The following is a 20736-nucleotide window of genomic DNA, read 5'->3' on the forward strand; positions in this document are numbered from 1 at the left end:
TTGGGGATTCGAACCAATGTTTTGGTTACTGGCCCAACGTTTTTAACTGCTAGGCTTTATATACCACTAACATCCGGAGATATGGTATGTTATAACAAACAATCTCCAGACGTCAGTCAGTAAAGATTTACAACAGAATCTAAAACACACTTGATAAAATATACACCAATCAAGCATATCATCAGAAAAAACAACGCATCTATGTGTCATTTCTCTCAGGATTCCAGCTAAATTACCATTAAACTCATGGCAAGTTTATAGATGTTGAAGCCATTTTGAAAAACATTAGATTGTTTCTATTTATAATAGCAATAAGGCACCTCACCCCCAAATATAAACATTAGATGGCGCTGATCTGCTTTCACACACAACTTTAACCTCTTATCTTGAGTGTGGTTTAAAACCACCACTAGGAGACAGCAATCAGTTACATAAAGACTGAAAACTAATTACCCGTTTTGGTTTTTGCCCTAGCACTACACAGCTGATTCAAATAACCAACGCATCATCAAGCTTTGATTATTTGAATCAGCTGTGTAGTGTTAGGACAAAAAAAAAACGTGCACCCAGGGGGGACCCCAGGACCGTGTTTGGGAAACGCTGATGTAGGATACAAGGAGAGCCCACCTAACATCAGAACAAGTTATCTTAAGGGTCAATCTTGGATCAAAAGTTAAGATGTTGAAGTCCATAGTCCATTGCTGTGCCTATTCTGCCTATTTACATAACCTCAACACAATTTTTCAATGATATACATTTCCTCAGGAAATTCTTCAATACAGGTCCATATCTGTCTCTGTCCTAAAACTGAATAGAACTGCAGGTAGCCAGCCTAACATTACGAGCAAAAGTATTGGTTGCTCCTGTCTATTCATAACCAATAAGCGCAGTGTTGCTATGCCTTATCGCTGTATTGGTTGGCGGACACGGCTGTCAATTTGTCTCCAGCCGAAGTACAATGTGGTTCTGTGTAATTACGTCAAACTCGGCCTGGGAACTGCGCGCTTAAAAACATTGCGTCTGCACGATTGCCAGGGCTGGAGAGGGAATTTACCTCGAAAGAAATGCAAAGAAGGATTTAGGTTTGGCTTTGCTACGAGGAAAACGAGGAGGCGCGATTTTTTTTTTAAGTGATCAACATATTTTTCATATATTCAAAGGTAAATCCTTGCACATATATATATGGTTGAATATTCTGTTTTAATTGAATTGCCCATTGTAGTTCAGAATGTTGCCAGTTGGTTGTTGATGTTGCGGGCATGGGTGGGATGGCGAGGTCTGCAGTAGAGCTGGTTGTTATTATTATTATACGTTACGCATGGCCTGATCCTGCGCCACCAGCAGCCGCAGGCAGAAATACGATGTGAGAACATCGAGTGCGTGAAAATAATCCTGCCTGCTGACAATATCATCATATGCATTGGTGTAGCAAGGCACATTTGCAGTTTTATAGCTAATCTCATGCTATTTTACACATTTTGGCATGAAGCTGAGAAAATTGTGCTGTTTTAGAGTTCATTTCCAGCGAGTCTATACATTTTTCCATGAGGCTGAGAGACAATGTTGAACTTTTTAAACTAATTTTATGTCATTCAAAAAACAAAATCATGCTATCTGGGGGAGGATCCCAACCTTGGGTCTGCGGCGGTGTGTGCTATGCCAGTGAACATTTCTACGTCATGTTTATTATGGCTTCTGTGTTGGCTGTTGAATCGCCTGTCGCCTAATCCTCTAGTTGACCGTTGTCAAATGATTTATTTGCATGTTTCCTATAGACAACTGGCGCTAATAGACACGTGTTGCCTTAACATACACTGAACAGTCCTATAGAGGAGTTCAAGTCTGACGCTAAAAGGCAATGCTGAGTAAATAGTTTTTCTGCATCATAATGTAAAGACAGATGTTTTCTCAAATAATGACATGTTACTGTACACACAAGACATCATTTTGGATCATGTAACACATCATGGACAAGGTGTTTGTGTGCCTACACGGGTGTGTGTGTGTGTGTGTGTGTGTGTTGAATCAACTTCCCTGCATTGCCAAACCGAGGCATCCCCACCAACTGTGGTGGCTAAAAGTCTGCCCTACATACAGTGATCCAGGCAGCCACTGTCTCTGACCAGATTCATATGTGCAAATACACAAGCCCCCCAATCTCTCTCACACACACACACACACACGTGACACCTGGACACATGATCAGATAAGGGGATTTGAGATTCGGTCTGTTGCTGTCAGTGATGTAACGCATCACTATGCTGTCTGTTGTCACTGAATGAGAGCGAGAGAGAGGAAACTACATAAAGCCTCCTATTGGAGCTGTGTGCTATGAAGGACAGCTAGGGCCCCAAACACAAGGACGCATGCTCCCCAGTCCGTCCATCCGTCTCGCTCTCTTTCTCTCTCTGTCCCCTGGCTACTATCACTATCATCGTCCCTCTCTGATCGACCGCAGCAGCAGCTCCTCTCCGGTTACATAAGCAAGGTTGTTGTTTTTATACCAGCGAGGACCTTTTGGCTGGTAAGTGATGTGGCACCCAGACTATACCAATACCAGACAGCTCAGAACATCAGCCTTCAGGGGCGAGGCAGACAGAAACAGGAGAAGAAGGTGATGATGATGTGTCAGAAAAACACGGCAGCAGTTTTTGCAGCTCAGACAGCATTGGTGGATCCCATCCCTGTTATCTTTGGAGAATTATTTGACCGGGACAGAATTTGTCTTGGTTAGTCTTTGGACTTATTCTTAGCTGTCTTTAGATTTTCTTCTGTGCCATGAAACAAAGAGGCTTTGGTGCAAAGCAGGGTAGAGCCTCCGCTTGCTGTGTTGTTGTTGTAGTGGATGCATTTAGTCTACAAACAAATGCTGGGTCTTGAAAGAGCTCCTTTTCTAGATGAGTGCATCAAAAGATGATCTGGTTTATGAAAAGGAGTGGAGGATTCTTCAAAGTGTCAGTCAGCCTCTCACCTAAGAAACGAACGGTGCAGCACATATTGAGTTGAACTATAAAATGTTATATACAAGTGACTATATTCACCTGCTATTTCTATATCTGTTACTCTTTCTGTGCATATGTCACATGGAGACGTAATTAAGCAATAAGGCCAGAGGAGGTATGGTATATGGCCAATAGACCACGGCTAAGGGCTGGATCCAGCCACTCCGCATTGCATCGTGCATAAGAACAGCCCTTAGCCGTGGTATATTGGCCATATATCACAAACCCCTGAGGTGCTTTATTGCTATTATAAACTGGTTACCAATGTAATTAGAGTAGTAAAAATAAATGTTTTGTCATACCCGTGGTTTACGGTGTGATATACCATGGCTGACAGCCAATCAGCATTCAGGGCTTGAATCACCCCGTTTATAATATCTCTTATAACTGAGAGACCTGGACAAATAATTTTCCATATCTGAGTCGAGGGTGGAAAATCATTACTAATGGAGGTGATTTGGAAGGCTAATGTGATTTGCGCAGACAAGGCGGTCTCCGTTTGTAATGCACATGAAACTCAGCTCTCATTTCATCTCTCAAGTAACTGACATGCATTGGAAAAGCGGAATGGATCCTTTGGAAGGAAAGCGAGTCAGAAGGCAGTGACATAAGGCATCTCTTTCACAATACTTGATTTCCCCAAATCAACACATATCAACTCTGCTGTGTAAGTGTGTGTATCTATGTGGGTGAGGCGTGCTTGTGTGATATCCCCATGAGACAGAAATAGACCTAGGTAATCTAACCACCCGTTAGAGTGTGGTTGCCTCGTCGTCCATTAGCGACGGAACATATTGGATTCATAGAGTACATCATTGCTTTGACAGTTAACTGTAACTAAATACATTGGAGCTGTATTTAGCTCCATATTTCAAGATTATGTCAGGACAGGCCTTGAACCTGCCAGATATACATGTCTCTAACCAAGGCTGTTTGACTAGATGAACCTCATTGCCCCCTCATTGCAACCTCCTTTACTGCAAGGTTGGGGTCAAGTTCCCATTCCAATATTCCTTAATGCGTTTCAAGGTAAATGTGGAATTGGAATCAAGTTTACTTCCTCCAATTGACTGAATTGAAAGGGAATTGACCACAACCCTGGTTTAGAGTAACAACCTGTTCCTAATTGGAGTCTATGGAGACTGTGGCAATTACTTAGATATGTGCTAAACTCTGCTTTAGTCTTATCCTCACATGTTTGTCCTAAAATGACAGGGAGAAAGGAAAGACTTTGGGGTTAAAGTGTGTGTGTGCAAGACCTTTTGAGTGGTCTCTTTATGCCCCGGTCCCACACTGTTGGCTCAGAGGCAGAAGCCTACAGAGAAAACAAGGGCATGTCTTAAAGGCTTATAGCACACAGCCTTTCCCTTACAAGCCTCTTTCTGTTAACAGTCTAAAGTTCAATTATTTTTAGGCTGCTGTGTCTCAGTATAATGATCATGAGATCAGTCTATGCTTAACTCAGTATAGAATACCTGACATTTTTCATCTATCATAGGCTACATACTGTACACATTGATGCTCCACTGCAAAGTAATTTGCCTATTAAACATTAATTCATATGCAGAGAACAAATGGAGACTAACAGATTTTCGGCTCTTACAGTGTGTAAAGATGGACAATGATATGTCGCTATATATATATAATCCAAGGCACTCAAGTTAAAATCTCTTTATATCCACACACAGATTATCCTGGACCCAGATCTGTTTGTGGTGCGTTGCCAACAACCTACACAGCGATTAGGTTAAAAAAACAAGGTTTCGACTATAGACCACCTTCATCAGTGTGTATCTCCTGTGCTCCGCTTCACCAGGTGTGTGCCTCCCGCCCCGCCCCCCACCACGGCCCTTACCTGTGTGTTGCGGTGCTTCCCCTGCGAGCCTAGCTGGGCCGGCAGCCCTTTCCTGCACCGCCCCCCCCACCCCGCCCCACCCGATGGTCAGGATGACGCGCTCCAAGACCTTCCAGGCCTACCTGCCCAGCTGCCACCGAACCTACAGCTGCATCCACTGCAGAGCGCACCTGGCCAACCACGACGAGCTCATCTCCAAGGTGAACACTGACTGTTTAACATACCGACCACAACCGTCTATCCCCTAATAACGCTGCTTGCTCTAATAGTGTTTCCCTCAATCTATTCCACATTTCCTTTAAAGAGCCACAGAACACCCCTAAAGGTGCATATGTTTTTCTGTTGCTCATTAGAAAAACTAGATTTCAGTCTTGGTGTTCCTGACCGATTCCACGTTTTGGTTAATGATGTTTGTCCCTCATCAGACACTAGACACAGAAGCATATTTCGCATTCCTCAAAATGAATCTAAGATACTCAAGAAATCTGTAATTAAGCTTGTTTTTGCAGAGGATGTTTTAGTTACGTAATTTTACATTTGACATTTTAGTCATTTAGCAGACGCTCTTATCCAGAGCGACTTACAGTAGTGAATGCATACATTTCATACATTTTTTCCCCCCCCGTACTGGTCCCCAATGGGAATCGAACCCACAACCCTGGCGTTGCAAACACCATGCTCTACCAACTGAGCCACACAGGACCAATTTTTCATCTGCCTATGGTGTTTGGTGCAGTATTTCTCAAGTAAAAAAAATGCGCAACCTGCTGTCTTATGTAAACAGTCGGAGCTGCTGGGCAGGTCTGTCTTACTGTCTATGCTCCTATTGGATTAAGAGCAATCACCGCAGCTGTTCACCCCATGATAGTGGGCAAAAGGACATCGTCATTTACCCATTGTGACTCACGGATGTTCTAAACTCCTTTTAAACGAGACTTCCTTTATAACCAAAATCATCCTGGTTCCACTTTGTAGTCGATTTGGACACTAGAATAACTGTTTATGACTCCTATTGATGCCACATAGGAGGTTTGTTGCTTTTTAAAGGCTGTCACTCTTTGAAGCCCAGCACCTGGGTGGTGCTCATTAGGGCATACAACTGAAAACGTTTTCAAATGTTTTAAAACAGAACATTTGTGTTTCTTGCTTGACAAGTCCAGGTAGACACTCTGTTTTCTTCTGTTTTGTGCCTAATGAACTTGACCCTGATTCTACTAAGCAAGGGTTTGGTGATCAGCTGAATCGGGTATGTAAGGGAAACACTGCCCTAATGTGCAAGTCATTCCCAAGAGAGCACATGGGAGAACACGCTACTGTTGGGCTCCAGGGCTTACTTGAAAGAGATGTCCATCTCAACATGACTTTCCTGGTTAAATAAAGGATGACCTGTATAAATACTGTAGTTTTTAGATTCATTTGAACTTTCAGTGCATCGCACTGCAATAACTAGAAAGGTATTGAGTGCTTGCTGCAGCTGTCTTAAAGCGCTGCTGGCAGACTCCTTCACACTTGGACCTAGTATTACAGCTGATGCTGCACTTTCAGACTGAAAACGAGCGTACTGCGCCTCTGTCGCTCATTTCACCGCCATCTTACTTCTACAGCTTGTGTGTTTGAATATTACTTTTTCCATGTGCTACACTATGTAAAGTAAACCCTCACCTGTACAAAAGCACATGTCTGTCAGTCAGTCTTAATTTAAAGGCAAAATCTGGGATATTTCCTGCTGCTCAAGCATCATATCAATGAAGTGGCGGGGCTAAAACAAACTCCAGATTGTGGCTTTAATGCTGAGGGTACTCCTCCTCCTTTTTAACCTACTTGTCTTCTCTTCCTGTAGTCTTTCCAGGGGAGCCAAGGCAGAGCTTATCTGTTCAACTCAGTGTGAGTATCAGCGTGTCTGCATGTAGTAACAGTACATCCATGATCCAGTCCTCAGCCCACGAGCACAATCACAATGAAGATGCTCATTTGTACTGTATGAGCATGGTCCCTATCTAGCTCAGTATGAAGTGCCTTTTGGGTAATATCTAGTGTGGGAGTGGGTGTGCTATGACTCAGTATAGACAGGCAACCTTTACGAATCGAACAGCTTATGCGCTTGCTTTCTCTCTCTCTCTCTCTCTCTCTCTCCCTCGCTCTCAGGGTGAACGTGGGGTGCGGGCCGGCGGAAGAGAGGGTGTTGCTCACGGGGCTGCATGCTGTGGCAGATATCTACTGTGAGAACTGCAAGACAACTCTGGGTTGGAAATATGTGAGTGTAAGAGTGTTTACGTGTCAGGGGAGGTTAGAACTGTATCTATAGTTAGAGAGAATAGGCACATTATTTACCGTCATTAGTAATACCTTTATTAGCATATTAGATCGTTGTAGGATTGAAACGCTGTGAACTAATAAAGGTTTTGGAACAATTGCGTGTGCATGTTATCGTATTGACATGGATGAGCTCTGGTCTTCATTTTTTGACTATTTTGGGCCCATTATTCCTACCTTAAGTGTAACATTACAGTACATAGGCTGACTCAGTAAAGGGATTCCTTGCAGTTTCAATCTTGATCTGAGGGGCATATTTCTCATGATGTAGGCCTATATATTTTCAAAGTACTCAACCAACTTGACCTCCTTCTCCTAGTTCAGAGATGGTGGCCATTCATGATGGACCAGAGCTGGGATGTCCACACTGAGATAACTGTAGTGATTCAAGACCAGTTTGACCAGCAACAAGAACAACTGCTTATCAATCACAAATTAGACAAAGGGTTAGAATCCATTCAAAAATAAAAATCTGTTTTTATGTATCAAGAATAAGTAGGCCATATATCATGTTGCCTATATACTGTATAATTAAGCAATAAGGCACCTCAGGGTTTTGTGGTATATGGCCAATATACCACGGCTGAGGACTGTTCTTAGGGACAACGCAAAGTGTAATATTGTCCATATACCACAAACCCCCGAGGTGCCTTATTGCTATTATAAACTGGTTACCAATGTAATTAGAGCAGGAAAAACCAATGTTTTGTCATACGGTCTGATATACCACGGTCAGCCAATCAGCAGTCAGGGTTCAAACCACCCAGTTTAATATATATACATATAATGTAGCCTATACAGTGCATTCGGAAAGTATTCAGACACCTTTACTTTTCCCACATTTTGTTACATTACAGCCTTTTTCTAAAATTGATAATCAATGTTTTTCCTCATCAATCTACACACAAAACCCCTTAAATCACAAAGCGAACAGATTTTTAGAAGTGTTTGAAAATGTATTACAAATAAAACATACCTTATTTACATAGGTATTCAGACCCTTTGCAATGAGACTTCAAGTTGAGCTCAGGTGCATCCTGTTTCCATTGATCATGCTTGCGAGGTTCCTACAGCTTTATTGGAGTCCACCTGTGGTAAGTTCAATTGATTGGACATGATTTGGAAAGGCACACACCTACGTATACAAGGTCCCACAGTTGACAATGCATGTCAGAGCAAAGTCCAAGCCATGAGGTTGAAGGAATTGTTCATAGAGCTCCGAGACAGGATTGTGTCAAGGCACAGATCTGGGGAAGGGTACCAAAACATGTCTGCAGCATTGAAGGTCCCCAAGAACACAGTGGCCTCCATCATTCCTAAATGTAAGAAGTTTGGAACCGCCAAACCTCTTCCTAGAGCTGGCCGCCCGGCCAAACTGAGCAATCGGGGAGAAGGGCCTTGGTCAGAGAAGTGACCAAGAACCCGATGGTAACTCTGAAAGAGCTCTGGAGTTATTCTGTGGAGATGGGAGAACCTAACAGAAGGACAACCATCTCTGCAGCACTGGTGGTGGCCAGACGGAAGCCACTCCTTAGTAAAAGAAACATGACCGCCTGCTTGGAGTTGGCCAAAAGGCCACTAAAGGACTCTGACCATGAGAAACAAGATTCTCTGGTCTGATGAAACCAAGATTGAACTCTTTGGCCTGAATGCCAAGCTTCACGTCTGGAGGAAACCTGGAACCATCATGCTGTGGAGATGTTTTCCAGCGGCAGGGACTGGGAGACTAGTCAGGATCGAGTGAAGGATGAATGGAGCAAAGTACAGAGAGATCATTGATGAAAACATGCTCAGGATCTCAGACTGGTTTGAAGGTTCACCTTCCAACAGGACAATGACCATAAGCACACAGCCAAGACAACGTAGGAGTGGCTTCTCCCATTCTTCTCTGCAGATCCTCTCAAGCTCTGTCAGTTTGGATGGGGAGCGTTGCTGCACAGCTATTTTCAGGTCTCTCCAGAAAGGCTCGATCAGGTTCAAGTCCGGGCACTGGCTGGGCCACTCGAGGACATTCAGACGTATCCCGAAGCCACTCCTGCGTTGTCTTGGTTGTGCTTAGGGTCGTTGTCTTCTTGGAAGGTAAACCTTTGCCCCAGTCTGAGGTTGTGGAGCGGGTTTTCATCAAGGATCTTTCTGTACTTTGCTCCGTTCATCTTTCCTCGATCCTGACTAGTCTCCCAGTCCCTGCCGCTGAAAAACATCCCCACAGCATGATGCTGCCACCACAATGCTACACTGTAGGGATGGTGCCAGGTTTCCTCCAGACTTGAATCTTGCTTCTCATGGTCTGAGAGTCTTTAGGTGCCTTTTGGCATACTCCAAGCGGGCTGTCATGTGCCTTTTACTGATGAGGGTATTCCATCTAGCCAGTCTACCATTAAAGTCCTTATTTGTGGGGTGTTGTAGAGATGGTTGTCTTTCTGGAAGGTTCTCCCATTTCCACAGAGGAACTCTAGAGCTTGGGTTCTTGGTCACCTCCCTGACCAAGGCCCTTCTCTCTCGATTGCTCAGTTTGGCCGGGCGGCCAGCTCTAGGAAGAGTCTTGGTGGTTCCAAACTTCAATGCTGCAGACATTTCTTGGTACCCTTCCTTAAATCTGTGCCTCGACACAATCGTGTCTCGGATCACTACGGACAATTCCTTCGACATCATGACTTGGTTTTTGCTCTGACATGCACTGTCAACTGTGGGACCTTTTACATAGGCAGGTGTGTGCCTTTCCAAATCATGTCCAATCAATTGAATTTACCACCGGTGGACTCCAATCAGGTTGTAGGAACAGCTCAAGGATGATCAATGGAAACAGGATGGATCTGAGCTCAATTTCATGTCTCATATAGCAAAGGGTATGAATTTAAGTAAAACATGTATTTTTAATTTTTTTAATAAATTTGCAATAAAAATCTAAACCTGTTTTAACTTTGTCATTATGGGGTATTGTGTGTAGATTGCTGAGGATTTTTTTCCCGTATTTCATCCATTGTAGAATAAGGCTGGAACGTAACAATGTGGAAAAAGTCAAGGGGTCTGAATACTTTCCGAAGGCACTGTGTATATATACATTACCAAGCAAACTTTTGGACACACCTACTCATTCTTTTTGTACCTTTTTCTATATTGTAGAATAATAGTGAAGACATAAACTATGAAATACACATATGGAATAATGTAGTCAAAAGTGTTAAACAAATCAAAATATATTTTAGATTCTTCAAAGTAGCCGCCCTTTGCCTTGACAGCTTTGCACACTCTTAACATTCTCTCAACCAGCTTCATAAGGAATACTTTTCCAACAGTCTTGAAGGAGTTTCCTCATATGCTGAGCACTTGTTGGCTGCTTTTCCTTCACTCTGCGGTCCAACTCATCCCAAACCACCTCAATTGGGTTGAGATCAGGTGATTGTGGAGGCCAGGTCATCTGATGCAGCACTCCATCACTCTCCTTCTTGGTCAAATAGCCCTTACACAGACTGGAGGTGTGTTGGATCATTGTCCTGTTGAAAAACAAATGATAGTCCCACAAAGCGCAAACCAGATGGGATGGCGTATCGCTGAAGAATGCTGTGGTGGTCATGCTGGTTAAGTGTGCCTTGAATTCTGAATGAATCAGACAGTGTCACGAGCAAAGCACACCCTCACCATCACACCACCTCCATGCTTCACAGTGGGAACCACACATGCGGAGATCATCTGTTCACCTACTCTGCGTCTCACAAAGACACAGAGGTTGGAACCAAAATTTGGACTCATCAGTCCAAAGGACAGATTTCCACCGGTCTAATGTCCATTGCTCGTGTTTCTTGGCCCAAGCAAGTCTCTTCTTGTTATTGGTGTCCATTAGTAGTGGTTTCTTTGCAAAAATTTGACCATGAAGGCCTTGATTCACGCAGTCTCGTCTCAACTGTCGATGTATCTGTTACTTGAACTCGGTGAAGCATTTATTTGGGCTGCAATCTGAGGTGCAGTTAACTCTAATGAACTTATCCTCTGCCGCAGAGGTAACTCTGGATCTTCCTTTCCTGTGGCGGTCCTCATGAGAGCCGGTTTCAACATAGCGCTTGATGGTATTTGCGACTGCACTTGAAGAAGCTTTCAAAGTTTTTGAATTTTTCCGGATTGACTGACCTTCATGTCTTAGTAATGAGGGACTGTTGTTTCTCTTTGCTTATTTGAGCTGTTCTTGCCATAATATGGACTTGGTCTTTTACCAAATAGGGCTATCTTCTGTATACCACCCCTATCTTGTTACAACACAACTGATTGGCTCAAACGCATTAAGAAGGAAAGAAATTCCACAAATTAACTTTTAACATGGCACACCTGTTAATTGAAATGCATTCCAGGTGACTACCACATGAAGCTGGTTGATAGAAGGCCAAGAATGTGCAAAGCTGTCAAAGGCAAAGGGTGGCTACTTTGAAGAATCTAAAATATATTTTGATTTGTTTAACACTTTTTTTGTTACGACATGAATACATGTGTTATTTCATAGTTTGTCTTCTCTGTTATTCTACAATGTAGAAAATAGTAAAAATAAAGAAAAACCCTTGAAAGAGTATGTGTCTAAACTTTTGACTGTGTGTGTGTGTATGTATGTGTAATATATATATATATATATATATAGTGAGGGAAAAAATAATTTCATACCCTGCTGATTTTGTATGTTTGCCCATGGACAAAGAAATGATCAGTCTATAATTTTAATGGTGAGAGACAGAATAACAACAAAAAAATACAGAAAAACGCATGTCAAAAATGTTATAAATTGATTTGCATTTTAATGAGGGAAATAAGTATTTGACCCCCTCTCAATCAGAAAGATTTCTGGCTCCCAGGTGTCTTTTATACAGGTAACGAGCTGAGATTAGGAGCACACTCTTAAAGGGAGTGCTCCTAATCTCAGTTTGTTACCTGTATAAAAGACACCTGTCCACAGAAGCAATCAATCAATCAGATTCCAAACTCTCCACCATGGCCAAGACCAAAGAGCTCTCCAAGGCTGTCAGTGACAAGATTGTAGACCTACACAAGGCTGGAATGGGCTACAAGACCATCGCCAAGCAGCTTGGTGAGAAGGTGACAACAGTTGGTGCGATTATTCGCAAATGGAAGAAACACAAAAGAACTGTCAATCACTCTCGGCCTGGGGCTCCATGCAAGATCTCACCTCGTGGAGTTGCAATGATCATGAGAACGGTGAGGAATCAGCCCAGAACTACACGGGAGGATCTTGTCAATGATGTCAAGGCAGCTGGGACCATAGTCACCAAGAAAACAATTGGTAACACTACGCCGTGAAGGACTGAAATCCTGCATCGCCCGCAAGGTCCCCCTGCTCAAGAAAGCACATATACATGCCCGTCTGAAGTTTGCCAATGAACATCTGAATGATTCAGAGGACAACTGGGTGAAAGTGTTGTGGTCAGATGAGACCAAAATGGAGCTCATTAGCATCAACTCAACTCGCCGTGTTTGGAGGAGGAGGAATGCTGCCTATGACCCAAAGAACACCATCCCCACCGTCAAACATGGAGGTGGAAACATTATGCTTTGGGGGTGTTTTTCTGCTAAGGGGACAGGACAACTTCACCGCATCAAAGGGACGATGGATGGGGCCATGTACCGTCAAATCTTGGGTGAGAACCTCCCTCCCTCAGCCAGGACATTGAAAATGGGTCGTGGATGGGTATTCCAGCATGACAATGACCCAAAACACACGGCCAAGCCTGTCTCCAGACCTTAATCCCATAGAAAATCTGTGGAGGGAGCTGAAGGTTCGAGTTGCCAAACGTCAGCCTCGAAACCTTAATGACTTGGAGAAGATCTGCAAAGAGGAGTGGGACAAAATCCCTCCTGAGATGTGTGCAAACCTGGTGGCCAACTACAAGAAACATCTGACCTCAGTACTTGGTGGCAAAACCCTTGTTGGCAATCACAAAGTCATGTTTTGCAGAGGGGTCAAATACTTATTTCCCTCATTAAAATGCTAATCAATTTATAACATTTTTGACATGCGTTTTTATGGATTTTTTTGTTGTTATTCTGTCTCTCGCTGTTCAAATAAACCTACCATTAAAATTATAGACTGATAATTTCTTTGTCAGTGGGCAAACGTACAAAATCAGCAGGGGATCAAATACTTTTTTCCCTCACTGTAAATGTATAACTCAGCAAAAAACAAAACGTCCCCTTTTCAGGACCCTGTCTTTCACAGATAATTCCTAAAAATCCAAATAACTTCACAGATTGTCATTGTTAAGGGTTTAAACACTGTTTCCTATGCTTGTTCAATGAACCATAAACAATTAATGAACATGCACCTGTGTAATGGTTGTTAAGACACTAACAGCTTACAGACGGTAGGCAATTAAGGTCACAGGTATGAAAATTTAGGACACTGAAGAGGCCTTTCTACTGACTCTGAAAAACACCAAAAGAAAGATGCCCAGGGTCCCTGCTCATCTGAGTGAACATGCCTTAGGCATGCTGCAAGGAGGCATGAGGACTGCAGATGTGGCCAGGGCAATATATTGCAATGTCCGTACTGTGAGACGCCTAAAACAGCACTACAGGGAGACAGGACAGACAGCTGATCGTCCTCACAGTGACAGACCACGTGTAACAACACCTGCATAGGATCGGTACATCCGAACATCACACCTGCGGGACAGGTACAGGATGGCAACAACAACTGCCCGAGTTATACCAGGAAAGTACAATCCCTCCATCAGTGCTCAGACTGTCCGCAATAGGTGGAGAAAGGCTGGACTGCGGGCTTGTAGGCCTGTTGTAAGGCAGGTCCTCACCAGATATCACCGGCAACAACGTCGCCTATGGGCACGGCAACATCGTCAGAGGAATGAGCGTTACACCGAGGCCTGTACTCTGGAGCGGGATCGATTTGGAGGTGGAGGGTCCGTCATGGTCTGGGGCGGTGTGTCACAGCATCATCGGACTGAGCTTGTTGTCATTGCAGGCAATCTCAACGCTGTGCGTTACAGGGAAGACATCCTCCTCCCTCATGTGGTACCCTTCCTGCAGGCTCATCCTGACATGACCCTCCAGCATGACAATGCCACCAGCCATACTGCTCGTTCTGCGCGTGATTTCCTGCAAGACAGGAATGTCAGTGTTCTGCCATGGCCAGCGAAGAGCCCGGATCTCAATCCCATTAGGGACATCTGGGACCTGTTGGATCGGAGGGTGAGGGCTAGGGCCATTCCCCACAGAAATGTCCGGGAACTTGTTCTGTTTATGCCTCAGTTGTTGAGTCTTGCTATGTTCATACAAATATTTACACATGTTAAGTTTGCTGAAATTAAAACAGTTGACAGTGAGAGGACATTTTTTATATACATACATACATACATACATACATACATACATACATACAGTGCCTTGCGAAAGTATTCGGCCCCCTTGAACTTTTCGACCTTTTGCCACATTTCAGGCTTCAAACATAAAGATATAAAACTGTATTTTTTTGTGAAGAATCAACAACAAGTGGGACACAATTATGAAGTGGAACGAAATTTATTGGATATTTCAAACTTTTTTAACAAATAAAAAACTGAAAAATTGGCCGTGCAAAATTATTCAGCCCCTTTACTTTCAGTGCAGCAAACTCTCTCCAGAAGTTCAGTGAGGATCTCTGAATGATCCAATGTTGACCTAAATGACTAATGATGATAAATAGAATCCACCTGTGTGTAATCAAGTCTCTGTATAAATGCACCTGCTCTGTGATAGTCTCAGAGGTCCGTTTAAAGCGCAGAGAGCATCATGAAGAACAAGGAACACACCAGGCAGGTCCGAGATACTGTTGTGGAGAAGTTTAAAGCCGGATTTGGATACAAAAAGATTTCCCAAGCTTTAAACATCCCAAGGAGCACTGTGCAAGCGATAATATTGAAATGGAAGGAGTATCAGACCACTGCAAATCTACGAAGACCCGGCCGTCCCTCTAAACTTTCAGCTCATACAAGGAGAAGACTGATCAGAGATGCAGCCAAGAGGCCCATGATCACTCTGGATGAACTGCAGAGATCTACAGCTGAGGTGGGAGATTCTGTCCATAGGACAACAATCAGTCGTATACTGCACAAATCGGGCCTTTATGGAAGAGTGGCAAGAAGAAAGCCATTTCTTAAAGATATCCATAAAAAGTGTCGTTTAAAGTTTGCCACTAGCCACCTGGGAGACACACCAAACATGTGGAAGAAGGTGCTCTGGTCAGATGAAACCAAATTCGAACTTTTTGGCAACAATGCAAAACGTTATGTTTGGCGTAAAAGCAACACAGCTCATCACCCTGAACACACCATCCCCACTGTCAAACATGGTGGTGGCAGCATCATGGTTTGGGCCTGCTTTTCTTCAGCAGGGGCAGGGAAGATAGTTAAAATTGATGGGAAGATGGATGGAGCCAAATACAGGACCATTCTGGAAGAAAACCTGATGGAGTCTGCAAAAGACCTGAGACTGGGACGGAGATTTGTCTTCCAACAAGACAATGATCCAAAACATAAAGCAAAATCTACAATGGAATGGTTCACAAAAACATATCCAGGTGTTAGAATGGCCAAGTCAAAGTCCAGACCTGAATCCAATCGAGAATCTGTGGAAAGATCTGAAAACTGCTGTTCACAAACGATCTCCATCCAACCTCACTGAGCTCGAGCTGTTTTGCAAGGAGGAATGGGCAAAAATGTCAGTCTCTCGATGTGCAAAACTGATAGAGACATACCCCAAGCTACTTACAGCTGTAATCGCAGCAAAAGGTGGCGCTACAAAGTATTAACTTAAGGGGGCTGAATAATTTTGCACGCCCAATTTTTCAGTTTTTTATTTGTTAAAAAAGTTTGAAATATCCAATAAATTTCGTTCCACTTCCTGATTGTGTCCCACTTGTTGTTGATTCTTCACAAAAAGTTACAGTTTTATATCTTTATGTTTGAAGCCTGAAATGTGGCAAAAGGTCGAAAAGTTCAAGGGGGCCGAATACTTTCGCAAGGCACTGTACATGCATGCATGCATACATACAGTTGAAGTCGGAAGTTTACATACACTTTAGCCAAATACATTTAAACTCAGTTTTTCACAATTCCTGACTTTTAATCCTAGTTAAAATTCCCTGTTTTAGGTCAGTTAGGATCACCATTTTATTTTAAGAATGTGAAATGTCAGAATAATAGTAGAGGGAATGATTTATTTCAGCTTTTATTTCTTTCATCACATTCCCAGTGGGTCAGAAGTTTACATACACTCAATTTGTATTTGGTAGCATTACCTTTATATTGTTTAACTTGGGGCAAATGTTTCGGGTAGCCTTCCACAAGCTACCCAAATTAAGTTGGGTGAATTTTGGCCCATTCCTCCTGACGGAGCTGGTGTAACTGAGTCAGGTTTGTAGGCCTCCTTGCTCGCACACGCTTTTTCAGTTCTGCCCACAAATTTTCTATAGGATTGAGGTCAGGACTTTGTGATGGCCACTCCAATACCTTGACTTTCTTGTCCTTAAGTCGTTTTGCCACAACTTTGGAAGTATGCTTGGGGTCATTGCCCATTTGGAAGACCCATTTGCGACCAATCTTTAACTTCCTGACTGATGTCTTGAGATGTTGCTTCAATATAGCCACATAATTTTCCTTCCTCATGAAGCCATCTATTTTGTGAAGTGCACCAGCCCCTCCTGCAGCAAAACACCCCCACAACATGATGCTGCCACCCCCGTGCTTCATGGTTGGGATGGTGTTCTTCGGCTTGCAAGCCTCCCCCTTTTTCCTCCAAACATAACGATGGTCATTATGGCCAAACAGTTCTATTTTTGTTTCATCAGACCAGAGGACATTTCTCCAAAAAATGTGATATTTGTCCCCATGTGCAGTTGCAAACCGTAGTCTGGCTTTTTATGGCGGTTTTGGAGCCGTGGCTTCTTCCTTGCTGAGCAGCCTTTCAGGTTATGTCGATATAGGACTGGTTTTCCTGTGGATATAGATACTTTTGTTCCTGTTTCCTCCAGCATCTTCACAAGGTCCTTTGCTGTTCTGGGATTGATTTGCACTTTTCGCACCCAAGTACGTTAATCTGTAAGAGACTAAACGCGTCTCCTTTCTGAGTGGTATGACGGCTGCGTGGTCCCGTGGTGTTTATACTTGCGTGCTATTGTTTGTACAGATGAATGTGGTATATATATAGAGAGAGACATCCACATGGTCCTAAAGCACACCATTGCCTCGTTTTGTATCACATTACAATGATAAAACTTTCATTCAGAAATTGCAATTTGGTCCATCCCCAGTTTTATCATTGTAATGTGATACAAAACGAGGCAATGGTGTGCTTTAGGACCATGCGGATGTCTCTGAGCGATCGGGTGTGTTGTTTGGAGTGTTTATCCGACTGGATAAAAAAAAGTTCTGTCCCCCCACTTCTAAAACCAGTTGCTCCCCTGTGTATATATATATTAGTAATAGATTTGGACAGCTTTATATTTGCTCTGAAATATAATTGTGCCTCCATGTTCAGTGTTTAGTAAAGGTGGTATTTCTAGCAGCAGGTCAATGTGGAACACACAGCCGCTCCACATACCAGCTGTCCCGTTTATCAGCATGGCTTTATGCCTGGTAGTCACTGCCACTTCCCCCCTCAGACCCCTGTGTGTGTGTGTGTGTGTGTGTGTGTGTGTGTGTGGGGGGGGGGGGTTGTTATGACTCTCACACACACACACACATACCTCACACGTCTGTCCAGATATAACGAAACGTGGGGCGAGGCCATTAATATCCCTGACACGATTGTTTCTACACCGTCGGCGAGTTCCACAGACGCTTGACCGAGTGGACTTCCAGAACGTGAAACCTGATGTCTCTCTGCTTGAATAGAAAAGACTAAACAGGATATTGAGATGTACAGTAAAAACATTTGATTACATTTGTAATCATTTGTAATCTGCAGTGGCCTACAGCACTCCTTGCAATGCTCCATTATATAACGTGGTTCAGTAAGGAAGGGAGGTGAAATCAGAGGACAGTGTTTGCAGTGGCAATGAGTGTGAAGTTTCTCATCCTGGAAAAGCCTAATCTTCTCTCCCCCCTTCCCTCTCTCCCCTTTCCCTCCATCTCTCCCCCCTTTCCCCCACCCTGTCTCTTCCCCCACCTTGACACTCCCCTACAGGAGCATGCCTTTGAGAGCAGTCAGAAGTACAAGGAGGGCAAGTTCATCATCGAGCTGGCTCACATGATCAAGGACAACGGCTGGGACTGAAAAACAAAGCGCCGTCCGTGACTCGGTTCGGGGTTGAATGGGGTGGATGGGAGGGAAGGGGGTGAGTGTGCGACTTTGATTTACCATGGACCTCTGTCCTCCCCTCCTGATGACACACCAGCAGCCTCCAGGGTGGAAGTAGTAGGGGAGTGTGTGTGGCTGTAGTAGCAGCCTGACCTGCCCCTCTGGGTTCTGTGTGTGTCTGGACTGGAGGAGGATGTCATTGGAGATGGATGGACACCACCAGACACATGCACAATGGCAAGCAAACACACACACACACACACACACACACACACACACACACACACACACACACACACACACACACACACACACACACACACAAACATGTATGTCCCCGACCAACATCCCAGCCTGATGGGTAGCTCTTCAGATGGAGAGCCAGGCCAAGGCCAGTGTTGTTGTGTTACTATATATATGTTAGGGCTGGCTGGCCTGCAGTGTGAGGAGGGACCAGGCCCTGGCAGGGTCAGTAGACTTGGGTTAAAGAGCTGATGGGAGCTCTCGTCTGTATGGGAATGAGATGGCCTAAAATGATTATCCCCAAATCCATCTGATCTAATCCACCCAATGCCGTGCCAGCTGGGACAGTGATGAGGCCTCTGGGGGCTGGGTGAGGGAAGGGTTAAGGGGAGGAGGGTCAGGGAAAGGGCAGGTCCTGATTCTGGAGTCTAATCCACCCTGGTTGTGAGGTTGGAGTAGCAGCTGGTTGCACAGCTGTGTGATCCACTCTAGGTTTCAGCGGCAGCAGTTGTTGTTGTGAGAGTCAGGATGATAGGGAGTGTGAAGGATTTAAGTCTAAACTGAGAAGAATCTGCTCAGTCAGTGTTTTGGCTTTCTCCATCATCCGTAGATGCCTGAAATCATGTCTTGTGATGTTTGGATCCTTCATGTGTTGTGTCTGATGTAAGTCAGGATACATCTACCATCACCACTTTGGATTAAATTGAGCAGCTTTGAATTTTGAAGCTCTGACTTGAACAGGCTTGGAGATTGGTTCTAGTGTTTTGGCCACTGAAGCAGTTAGGATGTGGAGGCCTTTAGGAGATGCTCTTATGACGTTCTGAAAGGTTGATGTTCTGAAGCTTTCTTTCAGTCTGGGATGACCATAGCAGTTCATAGATTGTTACACACACTAACTTACTACCTGGCCCTCACTTAAAACACTGAACCGCAAAGCTGTACAGTAGACCTGTGGATTTTATGAACAGAAGCCAACTAAGCAACACAACTAATCAAACTAATCTCCTTGGTATCCACGGCAACTGACTGGCAGTCGAGACTTCCAATCAGAGGCTGTAGACGTCCCTAGCACAACCAAAGAACCCACCCATCTACCATAAATTGACCAAACACAAATATATATCTAAAAAAACTTTTTTTTGCTTGGGTCAAAATGTTGCCAAACGTGAGGTTGAGAATTGTTGTTAAAAGCCAAGGTTATGGATAGCCTTTTTCTTTTTGTGATATAATGCATTATGATTTTTGTAAATGACAGATCTTAATATACAGTGCCTTCGGGAAAGTATTCAGACCTCTTGACTTTTTCCACATTTTGTTAGGTTCCAGCCTTATTCTAAAATGGATTACATTGTCCCCCCCCCCCCCATCTACACACAATATACCATAATGACAAAGCAAAAACAGGTTTAGAAATTTTTGCTAATTTATTGAAAATAAAAAAATGAAATTTTACATAAGTATTCAGGCCCTTTAGTCAGTACTTTGTTGAAGCACCTTTTGGCAGGGATTACAGCCTCGAGTCTCCTTGGGTATGACGCTACAAGCTTGGCACACCTGTATTTGGGGAGTTAATCCCATTATTCTCTGCAGATCTTTCAAGCTCTGTCAGGTTAGATGGGGAGCGTTGCTGCACAGCTATTTCCAGGTCTCTCCAGAGATGTTCGATCAGGTTTAAGTCCGGGCTCTGGCTGGGCCACTCAAGGACATTCAGAGACTTGTCCCGAAGCCACTCCTGCGTTGTCTTGGCTGTGTGCTTAGGGTCATTGTCCTGTTGGAAGGTGAACCTTTGCCCCAGTCTGAGGTCCTGAGCACTCTGGAGCAGGTTTTCATCAAGGATCTCTCTGTACTTTGCTCCATTCAGCTTTGCCCGATCCTGACTAGTCTCCCAGTCCCTGCCGCTGAAAACATGCCCACAGCATGATTCTGCCACCACCATGCTTAACCGTAGGGATGGTGCCAGGTTTCATCAGACCAGAGAATCTTGTTTCTCATGGTCTGAGAATCTTTAGGTGCCTTTTGGCAAACTCCAAGCGG

At 43.9% G+C, this 20736-nt stretch overlaps 1 protein-coding gene across 2 annotated transcripts; it reads left to right on the forward strand.

Moving 5' to 3' along the window:
- Nucleotides 1-945: 945 nt before the first annotated feature.
- On the forward strand, nucleotides 946-19986 carry LOC115163212 (protein yippee-like 2). Of its 2 annotated transcripts, none has more exons than XM_029714911.1 (5): nucleotides 946-1160; nucleotides 4819-5057; nucleotides 6698-6741; nucleotides 7003-7111; nucleotides 7490-7655. In XM_029714911.1, exons 2-5 carry the CDS (start codon nucleotides 4941-4943, stop codon nucleotides 7511-7513), a joined length of 294 nt encoding a protein of 97 aa, XP_029570771.1. In that variant the 5' UTR covers nucleotides 946-1160; nucleotides 4819-4940; the 3' UTR covers nucleotides 7514-7655. The 2 variants fall into 2 exon arrangements, with proteins under 2 accessions (XP_029570771.1, XP_029570770.1); XM_029714910.1 differs by lacking the exon at nucleotides 7490-7655 and adding an exon at nucleotides 18346-19986 and having other exon boundaries at nucleotides 950-1160.
- The last annotated feature ends 750 nt before the right edge of the window (nucleotides 19987-20736 follow it).

This window comes from Salmo trutta, chromosome 26 (assembly GCF_901001165.1).
Source record: "Salmo trutta chromosome 26, fSalTru1.1, whole genome shotgun sequence".
NCBI lineage: Eukaryota > Metazoa > Chordata > Actinopteri > Salmoniformes > Salmonidae > Salmo > Salmo trutta.

Coding starts and splice junctions, on each gene's coding strand:
- LOC115163212 (XM_029714910.1), top strand. CDS start 4,941: ATGGTCAGGATGACGCGCTCCAAGACCTTCCAGGCCTACCTGCCCAGC. Junction 5,058..6,697: donor ACGACGAGCTCATCTCCAAG/GTGAACACTGAC, acceptor CTCTTCCTGTAG/TCTTTCCAGGGGAGCCAAGG. Junction 7,112..18,345: donor CAACTCTGGGTTGGAAATAT/GTGAGTGTAAGA, acceptor ACTCCCCTACAG/GAGCATGCCTTTGAGAGCAG.